The sequence below is a fragment of the Megalobrama amblycephala genome, linkage group LG21 (genome assembly GCF_018812025.1).
Source record: "Megalobrama amblycephala isolate DHTTF-2021 linkage group LG21, ASM1881202v1, whole genome shotgun sequence".
Taxonomy (NCBI): domain Eukaryota; kingdom Metazoa; phylum Chordata; class Actinopteri; order Cypriniformes; family Xenocyprididae; genus Megalobrama; species Megalobrama amblycephala.
This window is the reverse complement of record NC_063064.1, coordinates 6920733-6948731: the sequence shown is the minus strand read 5'-3', so window position 1 is coordinate 6948731 and position 27999 is coordinate 6920733. Positions and strand designations below refer to the sequence as shown.

General features: G+C 36.0%; 1 protein-coding gene across 1 annotated transcript; it reads right to left on the bottom strand.

Moving 5' to 3' along the window:
* Positions 1 to 409: 409 nt before the first annotated feature.
* On the bottom strand, positions 410 to 26627 carry rtel1 (regulator of telomere elongation helicase 1). Its single transcript, XM_048173082.1, is given in 34 exon segments — positions 410 to 681; positions 772 to 894; positions 991 to 1212; positions 1330 to 1452; positions 1551 to 1688; positions 6937 to 7132; positions 8126 to 8221; positions 10977 to 11134; positions 11507 to 11678; positions 11786 to 11909; positions 11995 to 12110; positions 13557 to 13703; positions 13800 to 13877; positions 14014 to 14091; positions 15813 to 15898; positions 16002 to 16042; positions 16288 to 16401; positions 16479 to 16611; positions 18585 to 18666; positions 19248 to 19319; positions 19402 to 19457; positions 19573 to 19670; positions 19829 to 19890; positions 19892 to 19908; positions 20034 to 20072; positions 20597 to 20750; positions 20848 to 20913; positions 23216 to 23300; positions 23464 to 23539; positions 23680 to 23740; positions 24626 to 24707; positions 25424 to 25517; positions 25729 to 25927; positions 26263 to 26627. Coding segments are annotated over 34 exon segments (3546 nt in total). The 5' UTR covers positions 26365 to 26627; the 3' UTR covers positions 410 to 625.
* Between the last annotated feature and the right edge of the window lie 1372 nt (positions 26628 to 27999).

Here is a 27999-nt window from a genome sequence, read left to right as displayed (position 1 = left end):
ATTTGTTCTCATAATTTAACGACTTTTTTCTCGTAATTTAATGACTTTTATTCTCAACATTTTATCTCGGCTTTTTTCTAGAAATTTAACGAGTTTTTTCTCGTAATTTAATGACTTTATTCTCAAAATTTTTCTCGAAATTTAACGAGTTTTCTCTCGTAATTTAACGAGTTTATTCTCAACATTTTATCTCGACTTTTTTCTCGAAATTTAACAAGTTTTTTCTCGAAATTTAACAACTTTAATCTCCAAGATGGTTTTATTTTTTTATTATTGCTTGGCCCTAATCCTCTTCCGTAGCTACTTCATGGTACAGGGAAGATAAAGCTGTCAGATGACTAAAAATCACAAACTAGTTTTCCATCTTAAAATTAATAATTTAAAAGAAAAAAATAATTGTAAAACACCATTTAAGTATAAAACCCATTTATTTTTTTTATTTTTTTATATTTCATGTAAAGAATTTACTGAAAAATGCATATACACGTTTCATTTAATTCATTTATTTTTTAAGTTCGGTTAATTCATTTTTTTTTTTATCATTCTCCTGCATAAATCTCTTCATGCATGGCATATGTAAAAAAGATATATAGATATTGATTCAATATCTCAATCCTAGCAGCATTCATGAAAAGAAGGATGATATCTTGCTTTGAGTCTTTCCTGCAGATAACTGAGATGCTGCAAAGAAAAATAATTATAATTAGCATACTTATCTACTATCCCTGTTACGGAATACAATATTTACATACTTTTATTAAAATAAAATACCTTGATTTGGTGGACTTGATCCCATGTCTGAATCCTGATTTGCTATAGAATCATTTCCAGTCAAGGATTTTAAAAGCTCACCGAACTGCTTCCTGTGCTGTGGTCGAATGAGCACAGATAAACCTAGACCAAACAGAACAAGTTCAGCCTCTTTCCCATCAGATACACATTTTGATAAAGTAAAATGGTTATGATGAACCACAAAAGAAATGGACTAACGTTCTAGTAGAGCGATGTCTTCATCCCTCTCAGTCAATAAACTCACAACAGTTGACACCATCTGTTCATAATTGTTTGATGTTTTATACGCCTGCAAGGCTAAAAACATCTGACGGGTTTTTTCTGCACCGATGGCCTGTTTTATGTCTGACAGCAGAGAGGAACAAGATAGACCTTCTTTGATGGATGTTTGGGGCTTCTGGTCTTCATTTCTTACATTCACTGTAAAAATTCCACAAACTTAAAATCAGAAAATGTTCAAAATATACAAATGTTTGCATCAAAAGTGAGGAGCAGGCCTTTTTAATAACAGTTTAGCATCAATAAGCTCCAATATACCTCCAATTTTACCATCCCCTCCATTAAGTTCTACAGTTCCCAAATGAGGACCACCTTGGTTCAGCTGTCGACTCGAATTCAGCTGCTCGTTGGGGGGATTTACAGGTGACATCTCAGCTTTCACTAGAAAAGTAACAAAACAATGTTATTTATGATTATGGAGAGATAAAATAAGGCCCAAATGTTTCCTGTAACTGCTACCCACTATTTACTAGTGTTACCTGAGTTCTGCCCAAGAGCCTCTCGCTCCTCCCTAGACAGCGAATGCTCTTGTTTATAGCCACAACCTTCACCTGTTAACTCCAAGCAGCGCTCATCAAACTCTTTCTTATGGTGTGGTCGGATGAACTGATAAAGACCTTCAGAAAAAGATCAAGGAAAAAAAGAAAAGTTAAATTTTATTCCACCTTTTGTTTTTTTTGTTTTTTAAATAACTGATTCATTGAAAGAAGATGATGCTCTTTATCTACCAGTTTTGATTTCAGTCACAATTAGATCAATAGCTACAGACCTCCAAACTTCATGTGGCCTTCAGATTAGCTCAAGAACAGTGCATAGAGAGTCAAGTCAAGTCACCTTTATTTATATAGCGTTTTATACAATGCAGATTGTGTCAAAGCAGCTTTACATTGATAACTGGTACATAATTTGGCTGCACAGCAGCTCTTAAATAATAGTGTCAATGCAGGCAGATCAAAGCACTGTTGAATAAATGTCAAGAATACTATTGAATATCAAATGTCAAGTGTCCCCAACTAAGCAAGCCAAAGGCGACAGCGGCAAGAAAGCTTCATGGAATGGGTTTCCATGGCCGAGCAGCTGCATCCAAGCCTTACATCACCAAGTGAAATAGAAAGCGTTGGATGCAGTGGTGTAAAACACGCCGCCGCTGGAATCTAGAGCAGGGGAGACGTGTTCTCTGGAGTGGCCAATCACTCTTCTCTGTCTGGCAATCCAAAGTCTGGGTTTGGCAGTTGCCAGGAGAAAGGTACTTGGCTGACTGCATTGTGCCAAGTGTAAAGTTTGGTGGAGGCTTGGCCCCTTAGTTCCAGTGAAAGGAACTCTTAAATACCAAGACATTTTGGACAATTTCATGCTCCCAACTTTGTGGGAACAGTTTGGGGATGGCTCCTTCCTGTTCCAACATGACTGCGCACCAGTGCACAAAGCAAGGTCCATAAAGACATGGATGAGCGAGTTTGGTGTGGAGGAACTTGACTGGCCTGCACAGAGTCCTGACTTCAACCTGATAGAACACCTTTGGGATGAATTAGAGCCGAGACTGTGAGCCAGGCCTTCTCACCAACATTACTGCCTGACCTCACAAATGCGCTTCTAGAAGAATGGTCAAAAATTCCCATAAACACACTCCTAAACTTTGTGGAAAGCCTTCCCAGAAGAGTTGAGGATGTTATAGCTGCAAAGGGTGGACCAACTCCATATTAAACCATACAGTTTAAGAATGGGATGTCTATGGAGTCAAATTAATGCCTTAAAGTTTTGCACAAAAATAAAGTTTTGCAAAACAAAAAAAAGAATTGAGCAATAAAAAAAATGTTTTGCAAACAAAAATAAAGAATTGCAAAGGAAAAATAAAGTATTGAGCAGAAAAAAATAAGTTTTGCAAGCAAAAATAATAAATTGCAAAATAAAATAACGTAGTGCAAAAATAAAAATATAATCAATTACAAAAATCAATGACAGCTGTAATCCTATTTTATCTTTGCCACATATTTTTCATGCTCAAACCTACTAAATCATTTGCAACGCTCATTTTATTCTGCGTTTCAGTCAAGCGTGCGCTCACGATACCGGCTTTCGTTTGCGCTGCACTGTTCTGTGCGGTGCGGTTCCCTTTATGGCACTGGTTTGACGTGGGGGTGGAGTCAAGAAACGGGGGCACGCCCCCGCGAAACACGTCATCGACAGGAGACGCAGATCGCAACAGAACAGATCAAGCATAGAGACAAAGCGCATTTATTATAATCTGAAAACCATGCCCACCGGGGGAAAAACAATCCAACCGGGGGAAAAATCAATCCAACCGTCTCCAATGACTTTGTAATGCATGATGCTGCCTCCTTGTCTTTTCTGACTCATTACAAAAAACAGAACAATGCCTAAAAGCTGCTGTGTGACAAGGTGTACAGCTAACAAGCTAAAAACCCCAGAAATAAGTTTTTATAAGCTGTCGACCCCAAAAAACGAATGTTTAAGGACACAAAAGTGGATACAGGCAGTGAGACAGAGCGCAACAGGTCATATTACTATAAGAAATGCATTGGAGGGGGTCGTAATTGGCGACAACATATGCTAAACAAACCAACAAAAACAAACCATTCATTATTTTTAACCATGTCAAAGAATTATTTCACCTGTCGCTGATTACGTTCCCCTCCAATGCATTTCGCGGGGGCGTGCCCCCGTTTCTTGACTCCACCCCCACGTCAAACCAGCGCCATAAAGAGATCCGCACAGAAAAGTGCAGCGCAAAAGAAAACCAGTATCGTGAGCGCACGCTTGACTGAAACGCAGAATAAAATGAGCGTTGCAAATGATTTAGTAGGTTTGAGCATGAAAAATATGTGGCAAAGATAAAATAGGATTACAGCTGTCATTGATTTTTGTAATTGATTATATTTTTATTTTTGCACTACTTTATTTTATTAAGCAATTTATTATTTTTGTTTGCAAAACTTATTTTTTTCTGCTCAATACTTTATTTTTCCTTTGCAATTCTTTATTTTTGTTTGCAAAACATTTTTTTATTGCTCAATTCTTTTTAAACCATACAGTTTTGCAAAACTTTATTTTTGTGCAAAACTTTAAGGCATTAATTTGACTCCATAGATGTCATTAAAGTTCATGTGCACATAAAGGCAGGCGTCCCAAAACTTTTGGCAATATAGTGTAGGTCAGAAAATTTAAACACCCATAATGCACTGGGCATATTCGTCATCCAAGGCCACTCCCACCAGTCTGCTGTGGATACACTTGACCAGAGTCAAATACCACCTTGCTTTAGTAGGAAATACTTCTTAGCAAACTTTTAAGCCTCGTTCAGACTCTCAGTCCAAATCCGATTTTTGTGCATATCCGATTGAAATCAGATTTAGCAAGTCTGAACAGCCAAAAACCACATGAAATGCGATTTTTACAAATCCATTTTCGAACTACATTCAAATGTGGTTTGGAATCCTATTCAAATCACAATTATGGAAATCAGTTTCAGTCTGACCGCTCTGATCAGATTTCACTTGGTTTATGTGACTTTCTCACACAACGTAAAACAAACATCAAACGTTGTTATAGGAAACATGCTGAAAGTCGCTGCAGAAACAAGGCTGTGTTGTTGCAAAGTGCCGGACGAGCAGAAATTAGCAATAGGCTATAAGTGAGACATGTTTTGAGACCAGGGGAGACGACAGCATGGAATAAAGCCAGTCATGCCAACCTCCTATGTTTCTGCCTTTGTCTCATCATAACGCAGTAGTCCAGTGCCGGCGGCTACACATTGTCATGACAAAAATAAGACAACATCTGTATTGCAAACCCCTCCATGTTGCGGTTGTTGTTTTTGGCGTATACCTATGAACGCAACGTCATTGCCATAGAAACCAATGCAGATATTCCGGAAAACGAAAAAGCGCCATGGACACACAAATCGGATCTGAACACTTGCGATACACAGTGTGGACATTAAAATTTTTAAATCAGATTCCAATCGGATACACAAATAATCGGATTTGGACTGACAGTCTGAACGAAGCTTTAATCATAATGGTGTTGACTTATATTGTTCCCGGGTGCAGAATTCAAAGAGTAAATGTTTAGCGGGAGTGGCTAAAGGCTGTAAAGTAGAGTTGTCAAAAGTACCATATTCGGTACCAAGTTGGTACTGAAATTTTAAAAATGTGACGCTTTGAGCACTGTTGAACGGATTCCTAAACACCTGGCCATTGTGAGTGTTGCTACACTATGGTGCTGCTGTGATCTGTGTTTGAAACTATTTTCGCTGCTAAAATAGAACAAAAACAGTCAATGTTCCTTCTAAAATGTAAGTGATTTAATATTAAATATTTGTTAACTGAACTGTTGTATGAAATCAATGTCACGTTTTTAATCTTGATGGTAGCCTATTTAGGAAAACAGCATTCTTGATCGTGTGATATTGCTTAATTGTATCAAGTTATATAAACTCCACATTTTGAATTTTTACCGCAGTATGTTTAACTGAGTTTCTTTTTGTGTGTGCTTCGCTCATGTTTCCATTTCTCCTCGAGATGGTGCGCGAGCCTCAACAGCGCAACCTTGTTATCATCGGTACATTATACAGCCAATTATCATCGATCACCACTTACACTAAATATAATAAAATCATTCTCGTGTTTTTTTATGTTTCGTTTTGTTTTTTTGTATTGACGTTTTAATCAGGTTCTTGTCCGGCCGGGCAAGTAAAATTCTCTTAAATTCTCACAAAAAATCCACTTATCCTGGACTAACCGACAAGCGTTAGTGTCACGCCATATGTTAAACCAGCATTAAATAATGATTTATAATCAAGATGTCTGACAAAAATCACAATACACATAAGATAAAGACATTTGCTGTGATTTTGGCTAATGTTATATGTACACGTAAAATGAACACTCAGGTTAAAAGCAACAGTATCTATTTTATTTGTTCTCTGACATTCTCAACTGAATGCGCTGCTCCTCTCAGCCACTCACTGAACAGCAGACACAGAGAGGTGCGCCTGCGGCAGTGGGAGGGAAGCAAGATATCGCACTCATGCGGCAGTACCGGTGGGTCTCGGAAGCTAGATCAGGTTAAAAAGGATATTCGTCACAACGTGCTTTCTTGGAAAAAAGTCGCAAAAGGGATCTGAAAAGTCGCTAAGTTGGCAACACTGATGCAGCCATCCGCTGGTCCCAGCCCGTCGCTGTCCAAAACGGCGTTACGACAATTTTGCACCGGCCGGAGGCAATTACCAAACTGGCTCTGTGTGTGTATCACACCAATGTACATATTTTACGACAGCAAATCAAAGTTATAAATTATGAAGGCTATATTCAATATAAACTGGAAATATTATTTTTCTTAAAAAGTAATGCCTGTAGGAATAAAATGTAATGCTTTTTAATGCCATTTAAGGCCTTAATTTTCGCAAAATCCATTTAATGACTTTTAATGCTTTTTAATGCCCCGCAGATACCCTGTCATGTTAGTTCAGAGCATTAACCAATGTTAACAATACAACTTTTGATTTTAAAAATGTATTAGCAAATGCTAAAATTATTAGCAACTAAGATATAAGTTTTGATGTAAAGTCTTGTTCCTTCTTAGTTAATGTTACCTAATGTAGTTAACTAATGTTACACAAATGAAGCCTTATTGTAAAGTGTTACCTCCGTAGTTTTGATGAAAACCCTGGAGCTGTCAAAAGACTTGAAAGATAAACGTGATTTTCTCGACCCAGTTAATGCAAAGAACAAGTAAATATTGTTCAATTACATATAATACCAACATTGTAACAATACACCTTAAAATTAGCAGTGAAAACCTAACTCGCATTACTTATGGGATGGATATGCTGAGATTTCGCACCTCTGAGCAGACTGTGTGTGTTGTGGTCTTGTATAAGGGGTTCAGCCACATTAGCCAGAAGGTTACTCAGGTCATCGGTTGTCTTGTATGACTGTAGAGCTTCCATGATAAGCTTGAAGTTCTCATGACTCAGGCATCGTCTCAGCTCTATCATGAAAGCTTTGCCTGTTTTTGCAGTACAGGAAGCCACTGTTTTCTGAAACACAGCCAGCAGAAGACAAAGAATATATTTACTTTAATCAAAAGGACCAAAAGAGAAACATGGCCTGTTCCTTTTAACGTCCAAATCCATTTATTTTGGCAATCTACTAAATTAGAAGGTAGTGTCATTTCTGCATCGCCAAATTTTGAACTGCAAAAATAAATAAAGTTTGAGGAAACCTATAAACAGCAGCACTACACTACCGTTCAAAAGTTTGAGGTCTTTAAGATGTTTTTTTCTTAAGAAATTAATACTTCTAAAAAGCGAGGACACATTAAATTAATCAAAAGTGACAGTAAATACATTTATAATGTTAAAAACATTTCTTTTTCAAATAAATGCTGTTCTTCTCATCATTACATTCAAAGAATCAAATGTATCAGTTTCCACAAAAATATTAAGCAGCACAACAGTTTTCAATGTAGATGAAAAAATTATTCTTGAACAGCAAATCAGCATATTAGAATGATTTCTGAAGGATCGTATGACATGGGAATAAATTACTCTTAAAAAAAAAAAAAAATTAATTTGATTTAATATTAATTAATTTTAAATAAAAAATGTTTAGTATTATTATTATTAAAATATAGTCAAATACAAAAGAGTTATTTTAAATTGTAATATTTTGCAATATGGCTGTTTTATGTGTGTGTGTGTGTGTGTGTGTGTGTGTGTGTGTGTGTGTGTGTGTGTGTGTGTGTGTGTGTGTATATATATATATATATATATATATATATATATATATATATATATATATATATATATATATATATATATATATATATATATATATATATATATATATATATATATATATATATATATATATATATATATATATACACACACACACACACATATAAAACAGCCATATTGCAAAATACATTCTGATATTGTAAAAGAATGTGAAATGTTAATGTTAAAACAATCCAGTTTCTGCATAGTCTTAAGCAAACAGCTCACAAAGCTTCAATCAAGATGCCTCACCCGCTCTTGAACCACTTTAATTTTCCGTTTCCCACCCCTCGATTCATCATCCAGACGTTTGTCATGCTGGAGGGAAAGAGTAGACAAGCGACTCGCCTGCAGGGGTCACAGACCAATGAGAGAAAAGGAAAATTAGCAAAAAGATTTCGGCATATGAGAAATTTTACAGACCTGCACAATGAGCTAATCTCATGAAAGTAGAAAGATTTGAGAAACAGATAAAAAGGGATCAAAGGTGTCATTCAAAACCTTGATCATGATTTATGAGGCAATTCTTTACCATTCATATCTCATTTATTCAGCAAAATTCATTTTCTAGGTTATTCACTTCCAATTTCTCAGAGAAATGTGATGTCTTGTGCCTACACAAGTGTAAGCTATCAAATGAATTCAGAAGATCAGGAAAATGGCGCAAACTTCACATGGGACTACTTATTTTTGGGGCACCATGGCAGTATACATCATTATTATAAAGAAAAAGCTGCTCTGACATAAAGTAAAGAGAAAATAACACTGGTTCGGAAAAAGTGCAACAAAGGCCCTGTTTACACCTGGTATTAAGATGCGTTTTGGTCAATCGGATCACAAGTAGACGAGGGAGACACATTCCAGTTTACAGTTCCTGGGGCCGTATTCACAAAACATTTTATCTTACCACTAAGAGTTCTCCTAAATAGCAGTAAAAGTTCTTAGCTAAGAGTTTTCTCTTAAAACCTATTTACAAAGCTGCTGAGACAAACTTTTACTAAGGAATAGAGAGAAGTCTTAAGCTAAGAGTAAGGGCGGGGTTGACCTTGTTGCTATGGAGAATACACACAGTGATTGGCTGATGGGGGAGGAGTCAGCGATTTAATCATAGAAATATTATAGAATGAATGAGGTGTCACTTTCCATATTAAAATAAACATTTTAAAAAACAAATGTTGCCCTATTCAAACAAATATTTTTTAATAAAAATGTTGCCATATTCAAATAAAGGTTTTAGAATGTAGGCTAAGTGTCACTAATTAAACTAGTATATACAGTTAATTGTCCACCTCTTGGGTGTCTTCATCTCAAGAGAATGCAGAATTCAAGCAACAAATTATGTTTTATAAACAAATTTTGGGAGAAACACATTCAAACGGTCTTTCTAATCAGCTCGAGAGGAGGAATATCTACACAGACGAGAGCTGACTCGCCTATAGTTACTTCGACAGTTTTCTGCATCCCTCCGCCACCCCGCTCCTCACTCTCGGCTGGGGATACGAGGAGAACTTTGGGTTAAATTCCAAGTTCAGAGCCCTCAATCAAAGACAGCACACCAAATACGTTTATTTTTTAGTTTTTTTTTTACTCTATTCAATCATTTGTAAATGTGAACTTACCTGCCACAGGTAATTGGACAATATTTATTTATTTGTTAAAGATTTATTTTTGGCGTTTCATCGTAGATTCAAATCTATAAATCAAAATGTATTGCATTTATGAAGTAAAAATACAGCACCTAAGGCTCTATCACTATTGCCTCAATGGTGTACAGTGTCTTTGGGTGGATTAGGACTGTTTTGTGATTTGGTCTTAGTGACTTAGGAGTTCTCTTTATTACTCCTAACGTTTCACAGACTTAGGAGCTAGTTTTAGTGCTAAAATGCTTTGTGAAATACTCTTAGAGCAAAAATTTAGGACTCCTAAAATTAGGACTGACACGCCCATTATTTTTTAGAGTTTCTCCTAAATCGGCAAGTTAGGAGCTACTTTTAGCCTTAAGATGTTTTGTGAATACGGCCCCAGGTCTTTTAATCCAACTCTTTTGTCCACTTTCAGCCACTTCTGTCCTGATTTCTTCGAGGGGAGGGTCTATAGGCAAGTAAACGTAGGGCTTTTTCAGATCTTTCGATCTAATGGACGACATAAGCTCAAACAGTTTACAATATGAATGCGACTGGAGATGACGGAAAAACACATGGAGAACAGCAGTTTTTATTTCTGCTCTGACAACCGCAAGACCACAATGAACACTGTGAGTGAGTGTTAGAAATCAGGAATGTTGAGAAAACATTCCTTCTTGGTAAATTTTTGTCTTCAAGCTAAATTTGGTTCTTCAGTCAACAAAGTTTAAATCCCGTCTACTGCGAAAGCAATCAGGTCAAATGCGTTTTCGACGATCTCTGGAAGTGGTCGAAAGTGGACAAGCTCAAAACGATTTAGACCCTGTATTTAGCGTCGTCCACTTGTGATCGGATTGACCAAAATGCATCTTAAAGGTGCTAAATAGGATGTTTTGTTTTATACATTTTTGCAATATTACTTGAAACTGTCTTTACTAACTGATAAAAGACTATTTATTTGGTGCACTGAAAGTAATAATATTAATATACATCATCTGTGCACGAGGTAGGGCCTTAAAAACATCAGCCAATCGTTTACGCGATCATCGCATAAACGATTGGCCCTCTGGCTTGTCATTCACTGCCGTGACGTTCCTTGTGAGAGACGAGCACGGCTGCGCTCTCCAGTAACTTTCCACACTCCACAGGCACTGCATGCAATGTTTTTGTCAGGAGACAGGAGTAACAACTGCAGATTATGAGTTACCTGCGGTGAGTCCGACATAATGAATCCATTAACACGACACAGCGAATGCCGGTGGTAAACACTCGTGTTCCAATACTCGTGTACGAGTTTTGGGAGGCGTTCCTTTGAAATGAGCTGTGAAGGAGGGGGGTTGTTCTTACGCATGCGCTCATTTCAAAAACTCAGTAACAAGTCTTTGGATTCTCAGTCGACGAAAAAATCCTCTCTATCACCTTTAATATCAGATGTAAACAGGGCCTAAATAATCTCTCTCGCAATGTAATTCTTGTCTTACCCTTTCTTCCCCAACCATGGTGTCTTCTCTTCCTCCTTTGTTGGTTGTGTCATCCAGGGCATCCAGTAGGCTAACAGGTTTCCTTTTACTAGTCATCTCCATCTCATATTGAATGCAAAGTCTGGCTGCCCCATCCCTTCCAGAAAGCTCTTCTGAATCTAAAGCAACACAATTTTTGCTGACTTGTCTTGCACTGAACTTAACTGACAACAATTTGTTAAAAATTAATGAGTCAAGAAAAACTATAAACAACCAAATCTGAGGGTTCTGCTTCTGTTAAAAGATAGAAAAGGCTCCAAGCATTATCTAATGTTAATGTTTGATTTGTTTTTTTAAAAATTTAACCAAATTATAACTTATTGCTTAATTACTTGACTTTTATATTGATTACCGTTTAAATTAATTAGGGAATCAATGGCGACATAAACCTCCAAGACCTGGTATATGTGTTAATGAAAAACACATTCATCCAAGAGCCTTCAGACCTCATAAAAAGGCCAGGAAAAAAAGAAAAATGGAGGTGATCTCACCTAATTTTCTTCTTTTTAGGCTGGGGACATGTGAGTCTAGCATTTTGGCCTTTTGAGAGGTGTCGCTGAGCCAGACACTCTTAGCAGGACAGCTGGAGCCAGTGTTGAGCGGCCTTGTGTCTGCCTGATTCTTACTGTCCTCTGCTTTTCCTTTCCTAACAGGAACTGGTCTCTGATACACAAATCCACCAATAAATGTGCAAGTCAGCTCTTATTAGTGCAAAAACTGCCTTGTAGATTTTCATGGTACAGGAATACACAAACAAGAAATGGACATACAGTTTTCTGCGCCGTCCGAAAGAAATGAGCCACATCACGGACCATGGTACCGAAGTTATCGTAAATCTTAACATATGGCCTCACCCAAGATGGAAGCTGATTACGGGCTTCGGTGCCTCTGAACCTGGATTACAATCCCAGAACATTAATACTGGAGTACATGCTCTTCTGTCACATTAGGAATGGCTGTTCTAGTAATTAGCGCTGACCTGTGATCACAGAGGAAGATGGCTCCATAGTCTTCTCTGTGGCGGATCACTCTGCCAATGGCTTGATTCACAGCTCGAGAGGCCTGCTGTCTGTACCACTCCTGCCCAGACAGATACTGAACAACCAGACAGACCATAAGAACACTCAACTGTACCTGAACTATATGCAATTTACTGCCATTTTTCTTTACGTCTTGATCTTAATCATTATTTTTTAAAAAAAAGAAAAGAAAAAAGTAAATAATTAAAATATGTAATATTTATTAAATAAAAAAACTCTTTAAAAATATCTTAAGGCAATGGTAAGTTTTTTTTCCATTAACTATTAATTCAGAAAAATGACTATGTATTTGGAGAGTTGTACCACATGACATTTTACTACCTGAACATTGCCATGTCATAAAAAGGTAGTATCTGATAATTAAAGAGACTTCCTCTCTATTATATTATTACCTGTTTCATATTCTTTTTCCTGCGCATTTTTGTACATTGGTTGCACCACATGACTTTGATTTTGTAGACACAAATTTTTCAAATAGTTTAATATTTTGACACAATAGTATTTTGGAGTAATAATAATCAAATATTTCTTAGGTTTTTCTTTTCAAGAATTTCATCCTCTTATGGGGGGATTTTTCATCAATATGTCATTAGGACAGTTGTGCCATCCTGATATTTTTCACCTTTAAATATCAAAATGAATGTCAGTTCAGGAATTAAAATCCTGTTTATAATAAAAGAGCTGCATTCATTGTCATTATATGTATGAATTTAAAGTAATTTTGATAAATAGGTGTATAATTAATGATGGTAACACTTTTAATTAAAGCCTTAATGTAACAACTAATGCATTATAAATATATCCATAATGTATTTTAATAATGCATTATATATTTTCATAAATAACTGTAACCAAAGTTAAAATGCATTATAATACTCCTTGTTACATCTGAAATTGGTTGTTGTGTGTTCTAGATGTGTAACGTCACAATTAATAGATAAGCATTATAATGTATTATAATGGTGGTTACAATTATTAATGAGGCCATACAATGCATTTTAAGTATTACAATGAATGCATTAAAATACTTTTATAATGTATTATACATAAATGCTTTAAGTAAGTAAGATTAATTATTTTATATATTAATTAGTGTTTAAGAGATTGGTGTGGTTAAGATTTTTATTTATGAATGTTTTTTAAAGATGCATTTGCATTTACTGCAAACACATTTTATTTTATTTTATTTGCAAATACAGTAAAAACAGCAATATTGTGAAATATTATCAAAATTTTAAATAACTAGTCTATTTTAATATTTAAGAAGTAATTTATTCCTGTGATGGTAAAGCTGAATTTTCAGCATCATTACGGCCAGTCTTCAGTGTCACATGATCTTTCACAAATCATTCTAAAATTGACAAAATAAGAATTTAAATAATTTTAATTGTATTAAAATTACAATAAATTAACATGTTAATTGACAATCTTTATGACAGCAGTCGGTACAATATCTGCATTCCATTAAAAACCACAGTCAAGGATTTTGAAGAGCAGGTACCTTCACTCCACTAATTTTTTTTCTGCACATCTCATCCAGATACTGCATTTTAAGCACGACTCTGGGGTCCATCCTGGGGGGGAAGGGAAGTCCAGTGATCACAACCCCTCGACCGTATGTGTCAGCAAAATCCAACCCTTCACTTGCCTTGGGGAAAGATGGAAAACAAAAAGAAATATGTTGATATTACTGGTGTTGGTTCATAATAAAGTATTTTACTGCATCAAATTTTTATAGTCTTACCTTTCCTCTACATACAGCAAAGAAGCTGCCTCCGCTAGAGTTTGGGTCATTCACCTTGTCATAATAACCATCAATCACCTGCAAGAGAATCCAATTTCAGAGCAGCACTGACTGACAGCTTGTGCAGATCAAGCTATGCTGGCATTATGTCAGCATCTATATCAAATCATACTGAGTGCACAATTATTACATGACTGATACCAGTAGCGGTTACCTCAGTAAAAGTGCCTTTACCCCTCGGTTCTACAAACATGGGCTTCACATTCTCAATGCGATCTGCATGTCCATTAGCCTGAAAGAGTGAAGGAGAATGGTGCATAGTTACTTAAATGCTAAAGTTGGCAAAAGATGAAGAAGGTAATCATGAATCTACAGACATTTTAAAAATGCACAATGTCTTTCATTCATTTCGCAATAAACTTAGCAAGTGTAAGGAACATGCTGTCTAACTCTTAAATGAATCATTGTTTTGGTTCTCTTCAATGAAACATTTCATAAATTGCCCTGAACATTTTTTTTTCCGAATCAGACTGAATCAAAATCAGAACTCGTCACTTGAAAGGGATAGTTCACCCAAAAATGAAAATTATCCCATGATTTACTCAGCTTCAAGCCATCCTAGGTGCATATAAATATCGCCTTTCAGACGAACACAATATATCCTGGCTCTTACAAGCTTGATAATGGTAGTGAAGGGGGCATGAGATTTTGAAGCCCAAAAAAGTGCATTCATCCACCATGAAAGTAATCCATACGGCTCCAAGGCCTTCTGAAGCGAAGCGATGGGTTTTTGTAAGAAAAATCTATATTTAAAGCTGCAGTCCGTAGCTTTTTTACAGACTGCAGCTTAAAATTATCCAAAATCAATTTTTTCCCTTACCCAAGCTCAATTCACAATGGTAAGCTTGTAATAATGTTTTCTAATTTGAGTGGTACTGGTAGGTTTCCATGGGAAATTTGAGCATATTTGTCTTTGCGTCATTGCGTCACATCTGTATACATAAAGAACGAGTCCCAGCTAGTAGGCTATATCGCATGTGAGGATGCTGTAGGTGGCGGATCATTTATAGCCTTTTCTCACAGCAGCTGGAATAATTCAACTTATTTTGATGCCGGGTTGTATGGTAATGACAAATTAACATTAGAGATTAGACTGGTCAGAAACTGTTTTCTGGTGAAAATTCTTATTTTGGTCAGACTACAATCTGTGATTTCGAAGTACAATATCCACCAGTGCAGTGACTGACAGCCACACATTCTCCTAAAAACATTAGATTTATCCGCACTGAGGAGCCATGTTGATGCACAACTCAAGTAAAGATGATAATTCCGCAAATAATTGCAATTGCAGGTTTCAAACAGAGATGGCGACAGAGGCCAAACTTACAGACTGCATCTTTAAAACTATATAAATAATAATATGTAGCTTCCGGCAGATGGCTGTACACATCGATTTATGCCAAAAGAGTAACCTCTGCCGGGACATAGGATGTAGGAGTATCATAAGCTTAGACGCCTCTCACAGTTCAAACAAACAGGGCTGTACAACAAACTCAAGCTCCTCTTATATCAAAATCCTCTGACATTTTTAAAAAAAAATTCTCGTTTTAGACTGCTAATTTGTGACCGGTGTTTTGTTTTGCTCTAACCTCCGTGCTTCCATGTTCGTAAATACGTCATGCTTCAGGTCAGGGGTTACTCTTTCGCTGGCGGAAACTAGTTATTACAGTTTATGAAGTTTTGAATATGGATATTTTTCTTACAAAAACCCATTGCTTCACTTCAGGCCTTTATTAACCCACTGGAGCTGTATGGATTACTTTTATGATGGATGCACTTTTTTTGGGCTTCAAAATCTCACTACCATTATAAAGCTTTTTTGTGTGTTCGTCGAAATAAGATACACCTAGGATGTATTTTTGGGTGAACTATCCCTTGAACCAAACGACCCATTTGAATTGGTCAGTCAGCTTCATACTGTATCTTTAATGAGTTTAGACTGAACACGCTCACCCTCCAGAACTCCAGAGTCTTATCCATCACCGGATACGAGGGAAAGAACACCAGCAGTCCATGAGGCACCACCCGTGTCAGATTGACTGCAAACCCAATCGTATGAATATCATCACACTCATCATCAGATCATTATTGATAAGAGATCAAGATCAGATCAGCTGCTGTTTCAGTGTAAGGATCTCTCACCAAGAGTGTTTCCCATAGATGACATGTTTTCAGGAACAAACCTTCAAAAACCAAAGAACAATGTTTACACTCACATACGGCTTCAGTTGCCTTGGAATATAGCAAATGAATAATATGAACTACTTTTATGGTTCTTTTTTTGACCATGACAGCCTATGGTCAATTTAAATACTATTTTTAGATAATAATAGCAACTGGGTTTGAAACAAATTGAGGGTGAATATATAATGACAGTTTAAAGCAGAGGGTGTTGATGCAACTAAACAGCCTTTAATAAAACACTTACCTCCTGTCAAAGGCTGTGCTCAACTGCACGCCATCCGGACCTTTTTCAATGATACTGACAAAGATCTGATCACGCTGGATGACATGAGGATTCTCCAAGGATACAGGGAAAGGACTGCAGAAAATCAGCAAAGAATTAGCATCCAACCTGCATCAACTCAGAGGGGACAGCTAGAGGAGAAGAGCACGAACATTTGCATTTCACAGGTGAAGGATGAGAGCGGCGAGAGAGTTCCACTGGTCAGAATGATGCTGCGTACTCCCTGTCCGAGCAACTCCTGCATGCTGAACCCCGGTGAAAAACACCAGAAACTCAGCACATTCCCTATAAAATATACACACCATTTCAATCTTTTACAGCTTTAGCATACAAAATTAACCTGCAAGATAACTTTTTTTCAGCATTTCATTGTGGATGTGGTTTTTATGTGCAACAAGGTGACCAAAACATGTAACATTGAAGCAATAACACACATTAAGGCTGCACGTTATTTCAAAATGATCAAAATCTTGCAAATGTACATATCGCAATATACATATTGCATTGGCTTGCGACAACTGCATGATTTTAATACTCCAAAAGAGTACAAAAAGTCCAAGTTTTGGGTTGAGTTTTAAACTGGACTGTTAAATATGTGTGGCCTGCTTTAATGTTATTAAATACAATAAAGTGAAGTACTCAGGCGCACAGAAAGCCACCTCTCGGACAGCACGTGATTCCGAATTCAGTTCTCTTCCACAGCTTAAATGGCAAATGTACACAAAAAAAGATTGTCAAAATGTCCATCTTGGTGAGTATTCACATAAACACAGTCAGTTTTGTCTTAAGTGGACTAAATAGTTGAGAAAGAAAGTGTGCATGTAACAATATATTGGATCTGTACAGCTCTTAAAGTGACAGCAGCCTAAAAAAACCTGCTTCTGTTTGTGTGCTTAATATTAATCAAACAAAAGACAGAAAATCACTCACTGCTCTTGACTGAATAACTTACAGCTTTAATAAGAATCAGTATATATTTAATTCAAACAGTGAAGACTAAGCAGTGTTTTACTTTTACATAATTATTCAATTTCTGTTGTTAAATAAATCTAATGTAGGCTTACCTGAAACCCTAAACCCTCCTGGGGCAAGTTTAATAAACTTAGTCACTATATTAAGACTGTGTCTTAAAGGTGATAGAGATAATTTTTTCGTCGACTGAGAATCCAAAGACTGTTACTGAGTTTTTGAAATGAGCGCATGCGTAAGAGAAACCCCCCTCCTTCACAACACATTTCAAAGGAACGCCTCCCAAAATCTAAAACTCGTATTGGAACACGGCATTCGCTGTGTCGTGTTTTTTGGATTCATTATGTCGGACTCACCGCAGGTAACTCATAATCTGCAGTTGTTACTCCTGTCCCTGACAAAAAATTGCATGCGGCGCCTGTAGAGTGTGGAAAGTTACTGGAGCGCGCAGCCGCCTGTCTCTCAAAAGGAACGCACGGCAGTGTTGACAAGCCAGAGGGCCAATCGATTGGCTGATGTTTTTAAGGCCCTACCTCTGCACAGATAGTATATTAATATTATTACTTTCAGAGCACCTAATAAATAGTCTTTTATCAGTTAGTAAAGACAGTTTCAAGTAATATTGCAAAAATGTATAAACAAAACATCCTCTTTAGCACCTTTAAGAACTAGTTTGACCAACTTGCAGTTAACCAAGGGGTAATCAATGTTATTTTTCCAATTCAAATTACACCAATCTACCTTTTTATGTAACGGACTTTAAAAAATTAGGACCACTCTTCAAGAAAAACATTAGTGTCTTAACTTTCAAGACTAGTCTAAGTGGTTTATGCATACGGCCCTTTTATGTAAAGGTTTATGTAAACCCTCCTGGTTTACACTGACGTTAAAATGACACTTATTTCTCCTGCTACATAAGTAGCTAATGCTACAGTAAAGCAGTAGTTGCAGGGATGCTTTCCTTCTCACAAAAAGAATGTGAAACATGTATATTGATTGTATCATTTTCAGTTTTAAAATATACTCAAAGTATAAATTTAAATGTATTTTATACATTTAAAGTGTTATTGTATTGCATATTGAATATCGCATTATTTAACAAGGTATCACATATTGCCGTTTTCTTCAATATCATGCAGCCCTAATACACATTATAACTTTCAGATTCTCCATGACTGGTAAACTACATCAAAACAAAACAGAATGTGTGCACCAGTCAATAACAACTTCCCTTTGAAAACACTTCGCTACACATGAGGTCTCTCAGAGATTGAATACGAGTCTCATACCTTGTTTCTTGGTAGAGGAGGAAGCCCATACATCAGTCATCTGTTTCTTCTTGAAGTTGTTGGTGTCTGGATGAATGTGGACCTGATATCAGACACAGATTTGGGAATCAGAAGCAGAGAGGGAAGATGAAAGACAAGGATTGGGGTCAGTAAGATGTTTTAATGTTTTTGAAAGAAGACTCTTCAAAATACAGTTAAACAGCAATACTATTAAATATTACAATGTAACTTTTCTATTTTAATATATTTTAAAACATCATTTATTTTCAGCAGCAATTACTCCAGTCTTCAGTGACATGATTTTTCAGAAATCATTGCGGATTTAGTGCTTAAGAAACATTTCTTTTTATCATCAATGTTTAAAACAGCTGTGCTGCTTAATATTTTGTGGATGAAAATCTTTTTTCGGGATTCTTTGATTGAACAGCATTTATTTGAAACATCTTTTGTAACATTATAAATGTTTTAGTGTCACTTTTGATCAATTAACTTTTTTTTTTATATAAAAAGAAAATTAATTGAAAGGGTAAGATTTTAAGATTTTTTTTTTTTAAATCAAATTTATACATAACATAACTTTATTACTCACTCCAACTAAAACCTGATGTCCCCAGATATGTAACAATGAAGACAGCATGAATGTGAAAATCAATCGGAGCAAACCTTAAACTCTTTCATGCTGTTTCCCATCTGTGATTTCTTGCTGCCCTCTGTAGGTTCAGCCCCAAACACCAGCTGATTCAGCACAAACAGACAAACACAATAAAAATACAGAAAATTACTAATTTATCTCTTTAACATGCTCTACACTTCTTACCTGGATTATATCTGCTACTTTCTGTAGTCCGCTGGTGTTCAGAAATACACCAGGCCCTGCAAATAAATAAATAAATAAACAAATATTACACATATGGGTCAATGTTAAACTGATAAACAGAACAGGTCAGTTATAATGAGGATTTGTATAGACCAGCTGATTAATACTCACTCCCTGCTAAATATCCTGTGATCTGCTCCATGGCTTCCACTATAGCATTTTTAGTTTCAAAGTTCACATTAGCTGTTTGAAAAAGCTCATATATGAAGCTTTAAAAAAAAAAAAGGAAGAGACAGAAAATTAGCAGTTCAGTTTAGCTGTTGTGCATCTAAAAATGGTGATTTTATAGTCAATATATCAAGGATACTGATACACATTCCCAGCACTAAACTGAATCAGATCACAGGTTCATTGATGCTCCACTCACCAGCCGGGTTTGGTGATTCCTTGATTATTTGCTGGCATCTCAAAACCGTTAATGGATGATTCCGAGATCCATCAAAATTTCTGTAAGATTATTAAGTGGTGCTCTCAGCAAAATGTTTAAGTACTGAAAAATGGATTCCAAATAACTCCAAAAATCCAATATTGTATTAAAAGATATACATTTTAATTTTTGAAGAGTAACCTACGTTTTATTTTTGCAATTGTGGTAATATCCAGTTTCAATCCTGTAAAATAATATATAGGATAAAAACAAGGGAAAACCAAAAATTATTTAGATACTAGATATCATTTTTTATTACTAGTGGGTGCAGGACACTATAGTTCATTTATGTAAGTGAGGATAGCAAAATAAAGTAAAATGTGACATATTATACCCAAAAATTCTTCATACAGTGGACTACCTAGTAAAACTGATAAAAATTTGGAACCACAAATTATTCAGACACTTTGACCTGACCATGTTTTGCTTAAGTGTTATCTGACATAATTGAGATTCATTTTTTCTGACACAGTTTAACGCCGAGATCTTGTCATATTTTATTACCATTTTTTTTAAACTATAACGAATAAACCTGTTATAATGTGAGAAATGTTGAAGGTGTCTGAATAAATTTTGGTTTGACTGTATATACACAAAGCATATATAAATAACATGTTGAAATATATAAACTATTTATTTGTATTATGTTTAAAATATAAAAAGAGCATTTTAAATAGAAACAAATTGCCAGGTTTTTGTCAAACTAACCAGAATTCAGTGATTCCACATTAAAATCTTCAGCAGAATCTGCTTTGCTAATGTCTGAGGCCTGTTCCCGCAGCAGTCGATCCACGGCTTCAATGGCAGAAATCAGGTCATAAGGGGTGAGGTCAAACGAGGTGGACTCTTCACACATCTTCTCCTAAAACAACAACAATAACAACAACAACAACAACAACAAGAAGTAAACAAACAAGAATATAGAATGGCTATGAGGTCTCAAACATCAAGACACTTACAACATTATGTGCCTCATCAAAAATAACCACAGCTCCTTTCAGCTCTATGTTGTGTGCTCTTCGACTCTGTGAATCAACAGAAATCATAATTGCGAATTAAAAAAAAAAAAAAAAAAAAAAAGAACCTAGAACAATATATATCAAATCAAATATATATAATAATTACAATATAAATAAAATATATAATACCATTAAAAAGTTTGGGGTCAGTTAATAAATTCAACTGTACATACGTTTTTTTTTTCAATAAACACTTTCATTCAGCAAGAACACTTAAATTGATCAAAAGAGAAATAAATTCTTTTTAAAATGTTACAATTTTTTTATTTCAAATGAATGCTGTTCTTTTGAACTTTCTATTTCATCAAAGACATGTATAATGCATCCACAAAAATATTAAGCAGCACAACTGTTTTCAACATTGATAATAATAAGAAGTATTACTTGAGCATTAAATCAGTACACAGTGGGTACGGAAAGTATTCAGACCCCCTTAAATTTTTCACTCTTTGTTATATTGCAGCCATTTGCTAAAATCATTTAAGTTCATTTTTTTCCTCATTAATGTACACACAGAACCCCATATTGACAGAAAAACACAGAATTGTTGACATTTTTGCAGATTTATTAAAAAAGAAAAACTGAAATATCACATGGTCCTAAGTATTCAGACCCTTTGCTCAGTATTTAGTAGAAGCACCCTTTTGATCTAATACAGCCATGAGTCTTTTTAGGAAAGATGCAACAAGTTTTTCACACCTGGATTTGTGGATCCTCTGCCATTCCTCCTTGCAGATCCTCTCCAGTTCTGTCAGGTTGGATGGTAAACGTTGGTGGACAGCCATTTTTAGGTCTCTCCAGAGATGCTCAATTGGGTTTAAGTCAGGGCTCTGTCTGGGCCATTCAAGAACAGTCACGGAGTTGTTGTGAAGCCACTCCTTCGTTATTTTAGCTGTGTGCTTAGGGTCATTGTCTTGTTGGAAGGCAAACCTTCGGCTCAGTCTGAGGTCCTGAGCACTCTGGAGAAGGTTTTCATCCAGGATATCGCATTCATCTTTCCCTCGATTGCAACCAGTTGTCCTGTCCCTGCAGCTGAAAAACACCCCCACAGCATGATGCTGCCACCACCATGCTTCACTGTTGGGACTGTATTGGACAGGTGATGAGCAGTGCCTGGTTTTCTCCACACATACCACTTAGAATTAAGGCCAAAAAGTTCTATCTTGGTCTCATCAGACCAGAGAATCTTATTTCTCACCATCTTGGCAAACTCCATGTGGGCTTTCATGTGTCTTGCACTGAGGAGAGGATTCCGTCGGGCCACTATGCCATAAAGCCCTGACTGGTGGAGGGCTGCAGTGATGGTTGACTTTCTACAACTTTCTTCCATCTCCCGACTGCATCTCTGGAGCTCAGCCACAGTGATCTTTGGGTTCTTCTTTACCTCTCTCACCAAGGCTCTTCTCCACCGATAGCTCAGTTTGGCCGGACGGCCAGCTCTAGGAAGGGCTCTGGTCGTCCCAAACGCCTTCCATTTAAGGATTATGGAGGCCACTGTGCTCTTACGAACCTTAAGTGCAGCAGAAATTTTTTTGTAACCTTGACCAGATCTGTGCCTTGCCACAATTCTGTCTCTGAGCTCTTCAGGCAGTTCCTTTGACCTCATGATTCTCATTTGCTCTGACATGCACTGTGAGCTGTAAGGTCTTATATAGACAGGTGTGTGGCTTTCCTAATCAAGTCCAATCAGTATAATCAAACACAGCTGAACTCAAATGAAGGTGTAGAACCATCTCAAGGATGATCAGAAGAAATGGACAGCACCTGAGTTAAATATATGAGTGTCACAGCAAAGGGTCTGAATACTTAGCACCATGTGATATTTCAGTTTTTCTTTTTTAATAAATCTGCAAAAATGTCAACAATTCTGTGTTTTTCTGTCAATATGGGGTGCTGTGTGTACATTAATGAGGAAAAAAATGAACTTAAATGATTTTAGCAAATGGCTGCAATATAACAAAGAGTGAAAAATGTAAGGGGGTCTGAATACTTTCCGTACCCACTGTATTAGAATGATTTCTGAAGAATCATGTGACACTGAAGTCTGGAGTAATGATGCTGAAAATTCAGCTTTGCCATCACAGGAATAAGTTACATTTTAAAATATATTAATTGTAATAATATATTTCACAATATTCATTGTTTTAGTTTTTTTTATTATATTTTCGATTAAATAAATCCTTGGTGCGCAATCTGCGCATAAGAGACTTCTTTCAAAAAGAGTAAAAAGAAAACTCTTACAGACCCCAAAATTTTGAACAGCGGTGTTGTATCTAAAGTGATGATATTGGTAGGGTAAATGTCTCACCTTTGGGTCAAGCAGATAGTTGTAAGGCATGAAGATGACATCAGCGTGTTGTTTGAGTGAGCGTGACAGGTAGTATGGACAAACTCTACGGAAACAAACTGAGCAATGTCACTATTTACAAACACTCAAAGAAAAGATTCACATTGGAATCATGTCAGATGCAGAATCTGCAGGTCGAAGAATTGTTTTAATCGCAGATTTCTTTCAGAGCTTCAGTCAAGGCCATGAAACAGTATGCAGTGTCTCACCTTTGCTTTTTGCCCGTTTTTACAAGATCCTCCACATCCAGGATAGAATTAATTATTTCTTTGTCAGTGCTTTTTTCTAAAAAAAAGAACAAAACCAAAATAACAGTCAGCAATTTCTTGTAGTGTCGCACATTTACAACTAAAACCATTATAATAGAATCTCTTTTATGTAATAAAGTCACAAATCTCTATAGGTCACCGATGTTAGTCTCATACCATCAACATTGTTATAGAAGACACAGGAGCGGGACGACACTTTAGCTCTGCACATGTGGACCTTGAGATAAGGCATAATGCTTTCATTAAAATGGTGTTGAAATACAGCGTTTGTATTTTAAAGGGTTAGTTTACCCAAAAATGAAAATAATGTCATTAATTACTCACCCTCATGCCGTTCCACACCCGTAAGACCTTCGTTCATCTTCGGAACACAAATTAAGATATTTTAGTTGAAATCCGATGGCTCCGTGAGGCCTGCATTGCCAGCAATGACACTTCCTCTCTCAAGATCCATAAAGGTACTAAAAACATATTTAAATCAATTGATGCGAGTACAGTGGTTCAATATTAATATTATAAAGCAACAAGAATATTTTTGGTGCACCAAAAACAAAATAACGACTTATATAGTGATGGCTGATTTCATGGTGATGGCACTGCTTCATGAAGCTTCGGAGCATTATGAACCTTTTGTGTCGAATCATGATTCGGATCGCATGTCATACCGTGCTGAAATCACGTGACTTTGGCGCTCCGAACCGCTGATTCAACACAAAAGATTCATAATGCTCCGAAGCTTCATGAAGCAGTGTTTTGAAATCGGCCATCACTATATAAGTCGTTATTTTGTTTTTTTGGCGCACAAAAATATTCTTGTCACTTTATAATATTAATATTGAACCACTGTACTCACATGAACTGATTTAAATATGTTTTTAGTACCTTTTTAGTACTAAGTGTCATTGCTGGCTATGAGGCCTCACTGAGCCATCGGATTTCAACAAAAATATCTTAATTTGTGTTCCGACGATTGACAAAGATCTTACGGGTGTAGAACGACATGAGGGTGAGTAATTAATGACACAATTTTCATTTTTGGGTGAACTAACCCTTTAAGTGTCTGTTGTCACACAAACTCACAGTGAGGTACTGATCATCATACCTTAATGTGGTTACTCTCATGACGCATCACTTCCTGGTTTATGCAGAGCTGTTCTCTAGATCCCAAAACACAAATCTTTGGCCTATAAAAAAAAAGAACAATACTAGCTGTTGTTAGTTATTTAAAAAAAAAAAAAAAAAAAAAAAAAAAAAAAAAAATGCACCACCGTTCAAAAGTTTGATGGGTTTTTATTTTTAAGAAATTAATAATCAGCAAAGAAGCATTAAAATGGTCAAAAATAAATAAATTATGAACTTTTGAACTTTCTATTCATAAAATAATCCTGGAAAAAATTATCACGATTTACACAAAATATTAACATATTATTTAACATTGATAATAAAAAGATGTTTTTTGAGCACCAAATCAGCATTAGAATGATTTCCTCTTTTGTGATCCTATTTTATACTGATTTTACATAAAGAAATTCACTTACAAAGTGCAAACATAATAATTTATAAATGCAGATAACATAATAATGATTTATGAAGGATCATGTGACACATAAATTTAAGATATATTAAAATAGAAAACAGTTTTTTTTTTATTGTAATAATAATAATAATTCACAATATTACTGTTTTAACTGTATTTTTGATCAAATGAATGCATCCCTGGTCAACATAAGAGACTTCTTTTAAAAACATAAATGTTCAAACTGTAGCGTACTGTATGTATTCTAGAATATGCTGAAAAACATTTTGGTAGGATATAATCATGTTTTCATATTATCAATGATCATGAATGGCTTACTGTACAACATCGCTTAAATATGTGATGTTAACTCAGATAGCTGACCTGTATGATGTGTTCTTGAGCTCATTTATGACCTGTGTAAGCTGGGAATGGGTCCTGGAAGCATATATGATCTTGGGGATGTCCGTGTAATAAGCTAAATTAAAAAAATAAATAAAAGGAAAGACAAAACTCATGATATTGACACTTGTGTTTTGAAATATAATTCCTATGGTTGTCCAGCATGTCACTATCATTAGGTTTATAATTCATACAAACAATTTAGCCTTTGAAAACACAATAAATGTTTACAAATGATATTGAAAATAAATCATATCGATACTGAATCAATAAATTAATGACAATACTTGGAGTGTCTCCGTCGGTGGCTGCTGTTCCCCACGATGACATTGGTCTGTCAGGGAACAGCTCCGCACCGCCCATTCTCTCTGCTATCTTGCGGGCAGAGATGGTGTCTTTGAAGTTCTCTCTCCAGCCCAGCGCTGAACACAGCAGACAGAGCGTTTTACCAGTGCCAGTGGGACTTTCAAGAACTCCATTGACTTTCTGAAAGAGTACAAGAGCGTGTCATTCTTATTAACAGGCAATGAATAGAACAATGTGACCTTAAAATCTTTATTGCATTAGATTAAAGCACCTCAGCCTTCATATTATACATGAATCAAAGGGTAAGTAAAACAAAAATGTCATTCTGCTTTCAGTAAAATGTCATTCTGCAATTGCATATTACCTCTAATGGAAAAAATGACTGAACTTTTTGGAAATAACAGACTTTTGTATTGGTTAAGACTATAATATTTAAAGCCCCTTAAACTTTCAAAGTAGTTGACAAATTAAATTAAAGGGTATTTCAATGACTAGCAAGAAATGTAGAGTCTCACATTCTGCAGGCACTCGATGACTTTGCTCATGTAGTCCTCCTGGCACGGGTATGGAGTGAAGGGAAAGTCCACAGTGACTCCTCTGAGCTTAATATGAGGCATTTTCAACCAAAATGCACTGATCACATGTAAAAAGCTGCACCAAAACACTATAAAAGTCACCCACTCTTTACTATAATCACAGAGACAACCACAATCCCTTAACAAAGCTCGAAGAAATAATCATTCATTCTGGTCGGCTCTTTTTGAATGTAATACAACGATGTTAAATGCACTAAAATAAATGACATCTAAACCAAGTGACAAGTTACTCCAGAACCGCGCCATTTGTTTTTATCTTCTTCTTTTCCGCTCTACAGGAAGACTTGTGCTCCGAGTGTAATGCTGCCTCCTAAAGGCCACGCTGGAGAAGTGCAGTCAGTAATACACAACAGGTCATGTCGCAGCATACAAACAAACATAATACCTTACCTGTTGCTGAGTAGAATTGGACCTTCCTGTAAAGTCAGAATAAATGCGATAACTTAAAAATAATGTAAGTTTAAGTTCATTATTTAAATAATATTAAAATTGTAATATCACTGTAACTGGTTTCTGTGTTTACATTTTCAAGTATGAAACACCATTTGTCATACCTAATTGTTTTTCAAGGTTTCTCACAGAAACCTTGAAAAACAGAAATGATTATTGATTATTATGAAATTATATGAAGGCATCTAAACATGTGTCCATGAAAAGATGACTTTTCAAAAGACAAAATGGTCTATGGCTCAACTTGCCCCATGCATGTTAGGGGTGAGTTGAGCCAAGTCAAGATGTTGAGCATTCTAGAAAAATAGAGACTGAACGATTCACTTCGTCAGGGAAAACATTAAGATAATTATTCAAAAAATCAACAAATAACATTTTTTTTTTGCTTTTATCATTCGTATTATATGAAAAACATCCATAAATCCACTAAAAGAGGGTTTATTTAGAATGTTTTAAAGTCACCATGAAATCAAAACTGACAGTTCATAATTTTTATGGAATATTGCAGTATTTATTATAAATGATTTATCCATGCACATCTTTAAAAAGAAATCGTGTGCCCTCCTTTAATAAAAATTGAAGCAGCAACAACATCTTTTCTCTTCTCTGATGACGTGTTTACCAGTGCGCGGGCGGGACAACCTGTCACTCACATGAGATCAACCAATCGCAAACCATAATGATCCAACAATCCAATCAATTCCCAACGGACAAAATCAAGATCCGCCCTATGTTTTTTCTTGTTTGAGAAGCCATTTCACCAGTGTTGCCAAGTCTGTGGTTTTCCCGCGGAATTGGGCTACTTTTACACTGTTGCAGTGGGTTGTTTTTCATGTCCGCGGGTTGAATCGACTCCAAATAACGTGATATTTAGCCCCTAGAATGCAAATTTTACCAAAAAAGCATATTTTACCCCCCGGAATGAGATTTTTACTGTAGGACTCACCCTGAAATGCGATTGGGCTAGTTTTGAGGAGCAATTGGCCGGGTTTTGTTGTGAAAACCTGGCAACCCTGCATTTCAACATTTCATATATGTCACAGTAGGGAAAAAAAATTTATCACAACCTCCATTTCATGCCAGATTTAATGTTTGTATGTGTTTGGTTGTTGCTGTTATGTGAAAGTACAATTACTTATTTATAAAAGTATCAAGAGATCAAAAATTAGAAGAAAAATGGAATTCAAATAGAGAGAAAATTTTATT